Genomic DNA, 14,766 nt, shown 5'->3' on the forward strand with positions numbered 1-14,766 from the left:
CCCGCCCACCTGTGCACTGTACGCCCAATACAATGGGCGCTGTCACTGTGGTCCCGCTCACCTGAGCGGGGTACGCCTACCAGATCGGGTGTTGTCGCTGGGGGCCCCACCCACCTGTGCACTGTGCGCCCACTACAATGGGCGCTGCCGCTGTGGCCCTGTCCACTTGAGCGGGGTACACCTACCAGAGCGAGCCCCGGGTTGTTGGGTTGTGCTTGCGCCCTCCCGCGAGTTCGCTGTGGGGGCGGTATGTGTGGTGGCCCAGTGGGATCAACTGTCCAGGCTAGGGTTAGCGCCCTCAGACTGCGCCTCCGCTGTGAGGGGGGTGGCGTGATCAGGCCCAGGTATCCCTGCTGAGCTGGTATTGCCCACCAGCGCCTGTGATTTTAGTTGTAAAAGTCCACGAGGTCCAGGCGCCTCGGGTGGGGCTTGCACTGCCGGCTGTCCCCAGGCCCCTGTTGGGAAGGGGGCAGGGCTGGTTTGGCCAGTTCCAGCTCCTGGGCGGCCTTGGGGCTGCTCTGCCCTTCCCCTACTAAACTCCTGTGACTTCCCAGCAGCTGATGGGAGCTTCCCTCCTGATTTGGGGGTTCTTTGTTCCCTTGGGGTGGGGAGAGGGAGGGAGGGAGATCTAGCTTCTTTGTAGGGTTTGGGTCTCTGATAGCTGGTCTCCCATTGGGGGAGGGGGTAATGGGTGACTCACTGGTCCTGGATTGTGTGTGTGTCCCGCGCCGTCGTTGGTCCTTCGGGTGTGGCGGAAGGCTGTGGTGGCATCCCCGGCTCTCCCCTTCTGCACCACTGGGTTCCCCAGCCACTTACGTCTGTTCCCCGTGTGGACCTGAACTTCCCGTCGCCGCCGTCGCCATGTGTCTTGGTCTGCACTTTCCCTGGTGTCCATGAAGTCCCGCTGTCTGGACTCTGCACTCCCGGCAGTCGGTCTGCTGATCGCCGGGTCCCCTTTCCCAGCCTGGCCCTGTTGGGGCCAGGGTCAGCTGGTGGGGGGAGGGTGCCCCGTAGATTCTCCGGCTCCGTGTAGGTTTTCGGCTCTTCTTTTTTGCTCTTTTTTGTTTTCCTGCATTTCTCCACTGCTTCTGGCTGCTGGTTTTGCTGGGTTCCTGATGGGGTGTTGGGTGCTGGAGTTCCATGCTCGCTATTCAGTTGGAGCGAGTCGGGGTGCCTCCCTACTGTGGCGGTGCCATCTTCCCTCCTCAGTACTTTTCCTTATTCTGTCACAATCCACTCCAGCCTACATTTTACTTTTAGATTTGTCCGTATTGAGATAAGGACCAATTCCTATGTACCACAAATGCCAAGTATACATGTTAGTCTTCAAGCTTCCTTATACAAGCCAGAGAAAATATCACTCTAACTCCAGTGAATTCACAAACATATATGAATATATGATTCATAAATTCACCATTCATGTAAATACATGAAATAGTAAATGGTGAGCTAATAAAGGTAAATTTGGTGACAAGAGCAGATTTGGTTATCTGCTTTATAATAGTAATCTACCACCTTGATTAAAATACCAACTATGTTTTTACAGGTTAGTACATGGATTGACACTCTTAAGACTAAGAGAATGACATTCTCACACCTTTCTAAAAATCTCCAAAATACAGACATGACCATTGACAGTTAAAGTATTTTATTTATTTAAATAATCTGAAAATATTTTGAATCTATTTTTTATTTTTTTTTATTGTAAAGGCGGTATACAGAGGGGTTACTGTTACATAAGTCAGGTATTGAGTACATTTTGTTTTGTTTTGTTCTTTTTTTTTGTCTAATACTGGGGCTTGAACTCAGGACCTGAGCACTGCTCTTGGCTTCATTTTGCTCAAGGTCAACACTCTGCCTCTTGAGCCACAGCACCACATCTGGCTTGTTCTATATATGTGGTGCTCAGGAATTGAACCCCGGGCTTCATGTATGCAAGGCAAGCACTTTACCACTAGGACATATTCCCAGCCCATATTTGTTTTTGAACAGTGTCACCCCCTCCCAATTTTCTCTGTCTTATTCCCTCCAACCCCACTGCCCAACAAGTTGTATAGTTTATTTCCAACAGAGTGTCTAGTGACCATCACTGCTGAATTAGTTCATCCTGCAGATATATCTTAGATCCCAAGAATGTAATAGTGAACCAATCTCAAAAGATATGTGTGATTGTGTTATTTGTGTCTTGTTTTTATGACATATTTTTATGTCATAAATAAGCCTGTCACAGGATTTTTTTTAGGGATAAGGGTTTCAGAAGCCACGTACAGCTACTCACTCCTACATACCACATACAAATAGTTTTAAAGGACAGTGGAAGGAATTTAATAACACAGCATGGACATTTCAACTCATCTTCCCCAACAGATATGTGCTTAAAGTTTAAATAGAAGGAAGAAATGGGGACAAAGTGAAACGTTATACGTATTAATTAAATAATCACAGTTTTAGGTGTGTGTCCTGGTCACAAGTGGCTTTGGCAGCAGCCACGGGTATTCTGACATTTCATCGTTTCAGGATTGGTCAGGAGGAGCCTTGTAAGGTCATTGATGCTCAGCTGGTTGTCCTTCCTGGGTTTTAAGATGGCTGCGAAGTGACTGCAGAAGAGTTCAAAGGACACAGATGCAAATGGAAGCTAGGGTGCCTACACTACTTTCAGTTAATTTGTGGGTCCAAGTAAAGAGTCAGTGCTTTCGAGCAAAAGCAGCTTAAGTGCCTGGGACTACCTCAGGGATATTTAGGAAAGAACTACAAAGCATCAGAAAGGCTTTCAGTATAGCACTTTGATCAGAGAAGGGGAATTTTTAACCAGAAGCCTAGGGCAAATTCTGACTCTGGGGATCCCAGATGGCCCAAAACTTGGCCATCTTCCCCCAAAAAAGAAATGGAAAAAACAGTGGTAAAATAGCAATGTATTCACTAGCTACATTGGTAATGAACAGGATCAACAGCATCATCATCCCAATCTTCTAGTTGTTGATAAGAGCTTAGGAATAAATCTCATAGGGTAAGGAGCAAAAGCAGAGTGGTGTAGTCAAACAAGCTTGATCAAACTGTGGTAGGGTTGATCATTATCTCAAGATCAGTCATGAATCTTGTTGGCTATAGAACAGTTGCTGCTTGAAAATAGTTTCAACTTGTCACAGATGATTATTGACTAGACCTGTTATTGCTAGACTCCAAAGTCAATACAAGAGAAAATGGCTCAGAGAAAAAGACAAGTCATATAGGCACAGTGCAGTTACTTCCCTCAGATTCAAGAAATAACTGGAGATTTTGGGCACTGTTCTGGTCATCCAAAACAAGATGTTATAGAAGCTGGCGATTGACAGTCTGCTCATCTGTTTAGTATGATGTTTCTACAAATCTCAAAAGTACCTTGTTTACTTTTATCTTGATTTCTTCATCCGTGAATGGGGAAGGACAACCAATTTTAGAGGAATGTGTCTTAAACATTGAAGTATCTTGGTACAGAGTTAAACAGGAATCTGATCAAATGTTAAGGTCTGAGAATGTGGCTTAGTAGTAGAGTGCTTACCTAGCATGCATGAGGCCCTGGGTTTGATTCCTCAGTACCACATAAACAAAACAAACGAACAAATAAGTAAAATAATAAGATAGCAACTAAGACAACTAAAAACAAAGGGAGAAATCTCTAACTTTTATCTTGCTTACAGTTACCCAGTGGGTAGCTACAGGCCCAAGAGAAGAGTCAGTGCTTTTAGAAAATTCAACCACTAAATTCCTATTATATAATGTTGGAGATGGCCTTGATTCAAGAGTTTAAAAGGCAGGTTGAAGAAGATAAAAAATTGAGAAACTGGGGCTGCGGATATAGCCTAGTGGCAAGAGTGCCTGCCTCGGATACACGAGGCCCTAGGTTCGATTCCCCAGCACCACATATACAGAAAACGGCCAGAAGCGGCGCTGTGGCTCAAGTGGCAGAGTGCTAGCCTTGAGCGGGAAGAAGCCAGGGACAGTGCTCAGGCCCTGAGTCCAAGGCCCAGGACTGGCCAAAAAAAATAAAATAAAAATTGAGAAACTGTCTATCCCAGAAACAGTCCTAACGTCTCTTACTTGGAAATGGAGGTAGTATAAGAGAGAACAAGTTACTTAAAGGAAGCACACAAGTTGTCAAGAAAGGTAGTGCAGAAGTAGAGGTCTATGTTATCTGTGGGGTATGATTGCCCTCCTCCACCAAGAAGTGATTTCTAAGGGACAGAATAATCCGTATTTTCGCCACATTTACTAGAGCATAAAAAAAAGAATACCTTGTGCTTGAACCTGAGGATATTACAATATTGTTACCAGGTGAGGAAAGAGATTTACTCAACTTCTCAGTTTCTATACAAAATTATAGAAGCATGAGATTCATACATGAAAAGCATTTCATGAGTTCTCACAAAGAGAAAAGTCTCATGAAGTAGAAGTTTTAACATGGATTAATTTTGGAAGAACAGTTGGAAGAAATGGAAAAACATTTTCTGCTCCTTATATGGGAACTGGGAGCAAAAAACTCCAAATGGTGACCACTGTTTATGGTCTTTATACTTTCTGAAGTGAAAGAGTACACATATTCATGGTGATAGCAATTCCTAATTATTAGACAATGACTTGGGGTGGCTAAGAGGAGTTTGTATTCTAAAATGTATTCTTAGATGTGATCTAAGTCTACCCAAAACAAGGGTAAAAGGTGATATCCTGCCTCTTTATTGATTAATGGAAGAGTTTGCAGCTTTCACACAGCTTAAAGGAGAAGGCTCCTCAAGGCCCGGGAGCTATCTCTGAACTCTTATGCTCAAGGCTAGCACTCTACCACTTTGAGCCACAGCACCAATTCCAGTTTTCTGGTGGTTAACTGAAGATAAAAGTCTCATAAACTTTCCTGTCTGTGGTGGCTTTCAACTGTGATCCTCAATTCTCAGCCTCCTGAGTACCTAGGGTTACAGGCATAAGACACCAGCACTCAACCCTCCTAGTGACTTATAACTTGAATATCTAAAAGATGGCAGGCGCCAGGCCTGGTGGCTCATGCTTATAATTGTAGCTACTCAGGAAGCTGAGACCTTGGGATTGAGGTTCAAAGGTAGCCTGAGCAGAAAAATCTGCAAGACTCCATCTCAAACTAATGAGCAAATTGCCATACTAGAGGCATGGTACAAGTGCCAGTGCCAGCCATGAGCAAGAAAATAGATTGAGAGTAAAAGACACTAAATTTAGATAGACAGGTGATAGATAGATATAGATAGATACATACATAGATAGATAGATACATACATACATACATACATACATACATACATACATACATACATATGTACAGAAGGAAAGTGCTTATTACTTTGGACTTAAAAAATTATCTCCTAGTCTGGCTCCAGTCCTTTTCATACATATTACTTTTAATTTCTCTACCTTCTCCATCTGTCTATTGTGCTTCAACATAGTGTATTATCAATAGTGGTAGAGATATTAATAATGATGTAGAAGAAGAACAAATTCTAGCGGGAAAGAAAGGGGACAAGAGTATAGGATTTGTTGTTTCATTTCTACAGCATCTTGCCTTTATTCCTGAAGTAACACTTAGTTTTTGCTTTAGCGAATTACTCTTTCATTATACTTTGTTGTCTTAGAGAAATTGGCAATTAAGGTCTATTACTCTCATTCCCTTCCTAAATGTATATTGAATCTTTTAGATGAGATAGGAACATGAATTTCAAGGGCAAAGAACAGTTTGTCTACTTCAAATAATCATTTACCAATCCATCTTTATTTACATAGTGTATTTTGAGACAGCCTGGAAGTTAAGGTTGAAAATAGAAAACAACTGGCCTTGTAATGTGGATTTAAACATAGGTATGGTTTTTTACTAATTTAAATCTTCCTAGAGTGTTTGCAATATCCAACTAATACTAGGATCCAACACTATCTCCTATTTTATACCAGCCCTTAGTTAGCTGATACAAAGTTAACAGTGAACTATGTTCAAAGTTTTATATTCCTTTCTAATTAATCAGAAAGTGATGCTGATAGGTACAGATTTTCAAAGATTTTGACATAAAATAGCTTGCTTATAGTAGCAGGGGAAAGATATGTTTTGAAATTAGATCTGTCTGTAAAACCAGCAAGGGTCTTTATATAACACCTAAAAGAATCCTCAACAACATATTTATCTACTCATTCAAATTAAATTTACTGAACATCCACATACTACAACCATTATGCAATCATTGTGCACTTTACTGTAAAAGGAAACCTAGTTCCTCTCCCCTTGAAGAATGTGGTAGAAGGCATAATATTATGAAATAATACACATGCGACTAGAAAATTGTACCCATGGCAAATACATTCTGAATGAGATATATATAAGTAGCTATAATTGACGAACTTAGAATTATTAGAAGAGGCATGGGAGGCTTTTCTGAGACAGTTTTAGATGAAGAGATCTGGAGGATGTTCATTAGAGAAGAAGAAAGAACACTGCAGACAAATAGACAAGTACGGACAACAGCCTCAGAGGAAGACAGGAAAAACTGAAAGCAGATCAGAATAGCCACCGCATAGGTATGTTTAACTATATAGAAATCTAGGTAGAAATAGTTGGAAGTCAGAACACCAGAACACTCAGTCTTATTTAATTTTGTCTGAATTTTTAATAACAGTGATCTTAAAAATAGAAGTTGACATTACACTAGCATTTTGGAAAGAAATATCACTTTTTTTCCCAAAATAAATTGTGAGGAAAAATATGAAGTGTGTGTGTGTGGGGGGGGGAAATCATATCCACAGTGATGTTAGTTGATAAGTTAGGATATTACTTTAGTTCTCAGTGAGAGATATTCATAGTTCCCATGGCTTTTGTTTAGATGACAGTCATGGGTACAGGAAAAATGAGTTCTGATGAGTTTACGAAAAACTGAAAGTAGTTTGTGGTTTTTTTTTTTTTTTTTTTTGGCCAGTCCTGGGGCTTGAACTCAGGGCCTGAGCACTGTCCCTGGCTTCTTTTTTGCACAAGGCTAGCACTCTGCCACTTGAGCCACAGCGCCACTTCTGGCCATTTTCTGTATATGTGGTGCTGGGGAATAGAACCCAGGGCCTCATGTATATGAGGCAGGCACTCTTGCCACTAGGCCATATCCCCAGCCCTGAAAGTAGTTTGTGAAGGAATAAATATGGAGATGAAAAAGAAGATTGTCAGAGTAGAGTACTTTATAGGCTTCAGGCTTTGTGTCATAGAAGAATGATAATAGTTAAAAGATGGACATTTCTATCTGGCTTAGAAGAAATAATGACATATTCAGTTTTTGGTGTTTTTTTTTGTTAGTCCTGGGAGTCCTTGAACTCAGGGCCTGGGCACTGTCCCTGAGCTCTTTTGCTCAAAGCTGGTGCTCTATCACTTTGAGACATAGCTCCACTTCTTGTTTCTGAGTGGTTAACTGGAGTTAAGAGTCTCATGTGCTTTCCTGACCCAGCTGACTTTGAACTGCCACACAAAGATCTCAGCCTTCTAAGTAGCTAAGATTACATGTGTGAGCCACTAGCACCCAGCTATTCGTCAAATTTGACATGTAATTTTTTCCCCTTGAAACAGCAGGAAGAAATAATGTTAAGTCAGGAAATTATATTTATAGATCTGATTATCAGAGGAGAGGCTCTAGGTAAAGATACACATTTTAGAGTAATCTATATAGAATTAGTAATAGAAACTGTGGTTGGTAAGGAGAGAGAAAGAGAGCAAAAGAGGCAGAGAGAGAGAGAGAGAAAATGAAAGAGAAAGAAAAAAGAGAGAACACAGAAAGCAGTGTGTCACCAGCTGGTTAGATGCAGAATCAAAGTGACTAGATACTCTAAACAATTCTTAAATTTTATTAGCTTTGTTGTTTAGTATGTTTGTAGGTATATTTGTTGTCTAATATAATATGTTACATCAAAATTTAGTGGTTTGCAACAGAATTATCCCATAAATGTTCCAGATAACAAAATTTTATTATCTCAACATAATGTTATTTAATCCAGGAATCAAGGTGTGGCTTAGCAGTTTCCTCTGCATAAGAATCTTTTACAAGCTTCAATAAAATTTTCAACCATAGTTAGTTAGTTTCCAACAATGCTGCTACAGGTATTTAGACTATTACTGGTTTTCTAGCCAAACAATCCACATAAGCATGCTCTCAATTTTTGACAACAATTGTAGGTTATAGGGGTATCAAAATCACTTTGTTTGATTTGTTATTAAAATTTTTTAAAAAGCAGAGTGCCAATAACTCACACCTGTAGCTAAGGATTTTGGTTCAAAGCTAGCTCAGGCAGGAAAATCCAAGAGACACTTACCTTCAATTAATCACCAAAAAAGCTTGAAGTGGAGCTGTGGCTCAAGTGGTAGAGTGCTATCTTTGAGCAAAATCCCTGATTTACACACACACACACACACACACACACACACACACACAGAGTAAATTCCTATATGCTTGATCTTAGTTTCTAGGTTGACTGATTCCAAAACTATTAACCTAAATTACATGGTCTTTCAGACATGGCCAACACAAATAAATTTATTATACTATATTGTTTGATCCTAGGCCACAGGCAAGAAATAAAAAGGACATTTTTATCAAGAATAATAGTCTGCAAGACACTATCTCTAAAGTAATGAACAAAAAGTTGAAGGCATGGCTCAAGTGGTAAAGCACCATCTGAGCAAGCAACATCAGCAAGAGTGTGGTCTTAAATTCAAACCTTAATACCACTAAAAAAATAAAGTTCAAAGTGAAAGGATATATCCTTTCAAAATGTGGCTAAATTCTTTACAAGTTTTAGGTGAAGACACATCTGCTTTACAAGCACACTCATGTGGTTTTAGTCTGGATTCAGCTCTGTGGACTGTCCAGTTTGAGAACCACAGTTCATCATTTCTCTGGGCAGGGTCTGCTTTCAGTTTATGCCATCTTGGCCTCCCTAGATTGCTAGTTTAGGCATCAAGTTGAACAAGCCAAGGAGGAAAGAGGGAGACAGTGCTAATACAAAATGAAACTCTTCACTTTTCATTTCATTCTTTTCGTTAGAAGCAAGAAATCACCAGGTTCAGCCACTCTTAGAGGAGAATATTAGACAAGGCCAAGAATACCAGGTGGCAGATCCTGCTGGTGATAGACTTAGGGAAAGAATACAAAGAGAAGGAAGATTTAAAGAAAAGGGCTAATGAAACTTTTAAGCACTTGAGGGTAGAAGGAAATAGAATAAAAGGCCATACAAGAGGGGAAATAGAGATACAGAAAAAAAAGAAGATAATAAATGTTCTTTTATGATCAGTTTAAGGTTCTATATGGTATATTATGGTGTTAATCCCCTATGTCCTGGAAAATTATGTGAATATTGCTTTTACTATGTAGGAAAGATGTTCCTTGACTAAAATTTACAGCTGCTACTGAAATACTTGGTTAGTCCACAATATATGGAAGGTGAACTTTGGAGGTTAAGAAGTCATTATGCTTTGAACAAAAATTAGTGTAGTAAAATAGCATGCATCAGCAGTACGTCAACCAAAGGTGGGTTGTCTAAATGCTTACACAGACAGCTCATAGGGATAATGTAATACTTTTCAGTAGCAAACGACTAAAAGCAATAACTGGGTTTAGCTATCTCAGGTTTGGACATGGTAGCATAGGCCTGTAATGCTAGCACTTGCAAAGGTGAGGCAAGAGGATTTTGAGTTTGACGACAGACTGTACCACAGTTGAGTTAGGCTAGCATGAGCTACTTAGTCTGAAAAACAAAAATTAGAACTATATTTAATGTCAGCCACATTATACCAAAGTGCTGAATCCAATTATAATATTAAAAGTCTTTGCTATGTATCAAGGTAAACAGACCCCTGTTTTCATTTACTTGTCTATTTACTAATTTATTTATTGGTAGTAGGGCTTGAATTCAGGGCATGGTTGCTGTTACTAAGCTTTTTAATTAAAGGTTGGTATTCTAACAACGGAGCCTGAGATCTACTTCTGGCTTTTTGGTAGATAGAGATAGGGTCTCAGAATTTTCCTCCCGAGGCTGGATTAGTCCTCAGATCTCAGCCTCTCGAGTAGCTCAGATTATAGGCAGGAGCCACATTATAGGCATTGCTGGGTGATCCCTGGTTTCATTTAAAGCATAAAAAGGATGGTCTTGTCAGGCAAGGTAGCACACTCTTCTAATGCTAGCACTTGGGACATGGAGACAGGAGGATGGATAGTTTGAAGCTAGTCTGGGCTACATACTGAGGTCTAGGCTAGCCTAGACTGTATAATAAGATGCTGTCTTTAAAAAAAGGAAAAAACAAAAGAAATGGCATTATGTTGTGATTAAATTTCAATTAAAATAATCATATACTTTCTAAAAATAAGAACTTTTGACAGTTGAAATACATTATAATCAGATAAATTTGTAAAAATTTTCCCTTAAAATAATTATTTAAGTCTGTTTGTAAACATAACTGTATATTATCAGAAATGTTTTGTGAATATATTTAAAAGGAAGTATTAAAATGATTTCACTAATAATATCATATTCAAATTCTATGCTATGACCTCCTAGCTGAATGTTGCTGGAGGAAATGACAAAACCATGTTGACTTAACTCTTAATTTAAAAAAAAAACAGTAATTTTAAATCTCAAATGGTTACTTACCACTCTCAGATATTCCTACTATAATTCACAGTAAGTACATTTCTTACCAATATGACCATATCACACATTTTCTCTTCTCAAATATCTAAGAACCATTTTTTTTCAAAAGGATGTTTAAAATGTTGAGATTATCATTAAAAGGAATTAAGCCTTCCCTTTTTTCTTTGTAAATAGTTTTAAATTCCATTGTGGTTAGACCATATATTTAATATAATTTCAAACTTTATCGTGTGTGTGTGTGTGTGTGTGTGTGTGTGTGTGTGTGTGTTCAGTAGTTTGTACTCATGACCTGGGTGTAGTTAGTGGGCTTTTTTACTCAAGGCTAGTATCCTACCATTTGAGCCTCAGCTCCACTTGCAGCATTTTTGGTGCTTAATTGAAGACAAAGTCTCACAGATTTTCTCCTTCATGAGATCCTCAGATCTCAGCCTCCTGAGTAGCTAGTATTCCAGGCATGAGCCACCAGCACCCAGCTCAAACTTTATTATTATATTTTATTGTGGTGCTGAGGCTCACTCCCAGGGCCTTGTACATACTATTCAAGCACTCTACCAGTGAACTACATCCTTATTCCTCTAAGTCCTTAAATTAGTGGAAATTTGTTTTGTGGCTCATCCGTTATAAGTCAATTGACATTTATATATTATTCATATAGGTTCCCTATGTAGAAACTGCACATAAGGTAAACTGCATTTTGGGGAATGGGGCAATGTCAAAGATTCAAATTACAGCTGGCATTTGAATCAGCAATTCTGCATTTTTTTCAAATAAAAAGACGGTGGGTGTTACAGTGCAATGTGTGATGTCTGAGTTGCACTCAAAAGCTAGTCAATTTTAAATAACACTTTAAAAAGATAAGCAAGATGCTTATCTCTCTCTATGTATATATTTATATAACCGTCCTATCCTGTCCAGAGGTGTTCCAAAGAAAGGGAAGCAACAGTCTTTATTTTTATTTTTTTTCTTGGTTGTAGGGCTTGAACTCGGGGTGTGGGGGTGGGGTGGGGGAAGGGGGCTGTCCCTGGGCTCTTCTTCAGTTCAAGGCTAGCTCTCTACCACTTGGGCCACAGCGCCACTTCCCAGTAAGGGTCTTTATATGTAGGAAAAAGGCCACCTAGGCAGGCACAGGTGACTCACCCCAGCAATCCCAGCCACTCAGGAAGCTGAGATCTGAGGATCACAGTTTCAAGCCAATCCAGTCAGAAAATCCAATTATCTCCAATTAACCACCAAAAGGCATAAAGTGGAGCTGTGGCTCAAATGAGTGTTAGGCTTGAAGCATTAATGCTCAGGGACAGCACCCAGGCCCCACTTCAAGCCTCAGGATAGATACAGATACATATTTAAATATATATATACACACACTTAGGAAAAAGAAAACGAAGGCCACCTGCTCTATTCAGTGTTTCCAAAAATATTAGCCTCCCCCCTGTACTGGTCTGGCCCACTGTCAGGAGCCTAGGGCTTCTTCCACCCCACCTAATCGCAACAGGGGCTAGAATACTTGTGGGAGGGTCACACAGCTGAAATGTTGCTGCTTGCCCCAGCTGCTTTTAAAATCCTCCACATTCCTGCCATTGCTTACCAATCCCTGTACTAACGAGGCCCCGCCTTCCAGAGGCTGCGTCAGCTAAAGTTACGGGAAAAAGTGTAGTTGAAGACTTAGAAGCCGACAGACAAACTCTCGCGATAACTCGCGGAGTCCGAGGTATAGTGGAGATCTCGCGAGAAGAACAGCAGCCGGGGGCGGGCTTCACTGTGGCTCCGCCCACTCAGTGCGCGGGGTGCTGTGTGGCGGGAATTTCATCGGCTTCCGGTTTGGTCCCTGGCGCGGTGGGTGTGTGGACTTGGGCCGCTAGTTTTCGGGCTGAAAGCGTGACCAGGTACGCGGTGCACCGGGGATGATGGCACCCTCGTGTCCGTGACACTGGCTTTCCTCATCTTCCTCGGCTGATTGTCACCCTGCCGGGAGCTTCCTCCACCTTGGCACCGGGAAACGCGCTTCTGCTGGGGTTCTGCGAGATAGGGGAGGGCGCAGCCCTGGGAGGGCTCCGGATTCCATGCTGCGCCCTTCCACCCAGCCTTGTCGGTTCTTCTCTCCTCATCCTGTGCCCTGCCTGTCCCAGGCTGGCTGTAGAATCCGACCTGCCGGCCCCGCGGCCACCTGAGACGGAGAGCTTTTTGTCTGTGTTGTCAGCCTCCTTGTGGGAGGCGGTGGGCCGGGGTCGTCCCTGGGAGCGGGGCCCAGTGCTAGCAGCTTTGCCTCTCCGTTTTTCTTTTGTGCTGTGGGGTCTGGGGCCGGCGTTTGGGGGTTACTTTTTGAGTTCCTAACCTTTTGGTTGGCCCGTTTCCAGGAATCTTTTCAACTTCTTGTTGGAGCCTTAATGATTACCATAACGAGCCACAAGTATTTTAGGACAAGATGTAAATAATGGATGCGGTGTTCCTGACCGACAGCTTAGAGTTGGAGCTGCAGACAGAATGGTGCAAACCTCCCTGCTTTTCTTGTGCTTTTGACAACAGAGTAGGAGGAGGAGGAAAAGATTTTTCTGGGGAGTCCTACATTGCCAGTGGATCCCTTAAGCGGTAAGTGGAAAAAATTAAAAATGAAAACAAAAAGAAAAACCAACACATCAACCATTTCCTCATCAGAGTATTCATCCATTTGTTAGGGATGTTTACTTCTTGCTCCAGTCCATTAGACCTCGGTGTTAGCCAAGCCATGATTCGTAAATAGGCTCAGTGTGTCTTAAAATTTCAAATAATATTAGTTTTGTTGTTCTCTTCCTGGTTAGAGCTTACCTAAGAGTATTTTGAGTATTAAGGGACACTTGCTTGGTAACTGACTTTTGCACATCTTACTGCTATCTCAGCTGTGAGATTGGGAGCTAGTCACTAAGTTAGGTTCTGTTTAGTGAATTCTGAACCACCAAGGCTTTTTGAAATGGTATTTCCTTCTAAAAGAGAATCATATGTTAGAACTTTTCAATAATTTTTAAGTAAGAGATACACATGTTTTTGTTGCTTCAGTTCTTCCTGCTCCTAAGTATCAATTCTGTATAATTAATTCATGGGCTTTTTCTGCATTAGTCAGGTGTATATACAGGAAAACTGCTGTTTTCGAGTGACTATAATGCTGAGGCAAGTTCACTTAGGAATTTTTTATGTTGGTTTTATAGTTTTACCTTGTTAGAGACCTTAAAAGAGATTATACAACTTTACTATGTTCTTCCCCAGATATAACTTAGAATAACTGTTAGCCATATCTCTTTCAAGGATAAATACTATAACTCATGATAATAGAATCCTTTTGAACTTTTTTCCCCAAGATATGTTGCCTTTTAGCTATATACTTCATGTTTGTAAAATTATGGGAAATCTTTATTTTCTGTCAGGAGCCACTTGGATTACTTAATAACTTCATTCTTGGGTCACCCAAAATTATTCATATAGATAGACACCCATGAGCAAGCATGTCTGTTCCAACATGTATCCCCATGATTTTCAGGGTACTATGCAGCCTAATGGCTACTCCTTCTCCACCCTGTTGGGAATGCAGTTTTTAACATATTCTAGCTTTAGTAATCCTGAATGTGTGAGGAATCAAAGCATTTTCTGACTTATACATGTCATCTGTAGAATGAATTAAAGTGATTTAATTGGTATTTTCATTTCAGACTATTTTTAAATCTTGATCCTTTGCCAACTAGTTTTGAAGAGGATACAGTGGAACTATTTGGTGTCCAATGGGTTACTGAAACAGCATTAGTAAATTCATGTAGAGAGCTCTTTCATTTATGCAGGTATGTAACAAGTTTCCTAAGGTACATTGTGCCAAGTGCTTTTAATGGTCATGTTCTCTTGATTATCTTACTAGTAACAATAATCAGGCAGTCATGACTGAGAAAAATTGTGCTTTTACTGTGTTGTTCTTTATTGATTTTCAGATCCTTCGCTTTTTTGCAGTGCAGGGATCACACCTAATCCTTTGAGTATGCAGGCAAGCACTCTACCAAATTACATCCCAAACATTGTTTTTGATATTATACTGGAAACACCTACATGAAGCTTTGAACTATATTAGAATTGTGGAAGAAAAATAAA

At 40.6% G+C, this 14,766-nt stretch overlaps 1 protein-coding gene across 6 annotated transcripts in view; it reads left to right on the top strand.

Moving 5' to 3' along the window:
* The first annotated feature begins 12,459 nt into the window (after positions 1–12,459).
* Mms22l (MMS22 like, DNA repair protein) overlaps positions 12,460–14,766 on the top strand; it is a 105,710-nt gene continuing 103,403 nt past the window's right edge. For 5 of the 6 annotated variants that reach the window (XM_048353795.1, XM_048353799.1, XM_048353801.1 and 2 more), the window contains exons 1-3: positions 12,573–12,684; positions 13,017–13,248; positions 14,340–14,465. In XM_048353795.1, coding sequence (XP_048209752.1) covers positions 13,094–13,248; positions 14,340–14,465 — 281 coding nt within the window. In that variant the 5' untranslated portion in view covers positions 12,573–12,684; positions 13,017–13,093. Of the gene's footprint in view, positions 12,546–12,572; positions 12,685–13,016; positions 13,249–14,339; positions 14,466–14,766 lie in introns of those variants that run through there. The other variant, XM_048353796.1, reaches the window with a different exon arrangement.

The sequence above is a fragment of the Perognathus longimembris genome, chromosome 9, assembly GCF_023159225.1.
Source record: "Perognathus longimembris pacificus isolate PPM17 chromosome 9, ASM2315922v1, whole genome shotgun sequence".
In the NCBI taxonomy this organism is placed as follows: Eukaryota; Metazoa; Chordata; class Mammalia; order Rodentia; family Heteromyidae; genus Perognathus; species Perognathus longimembris.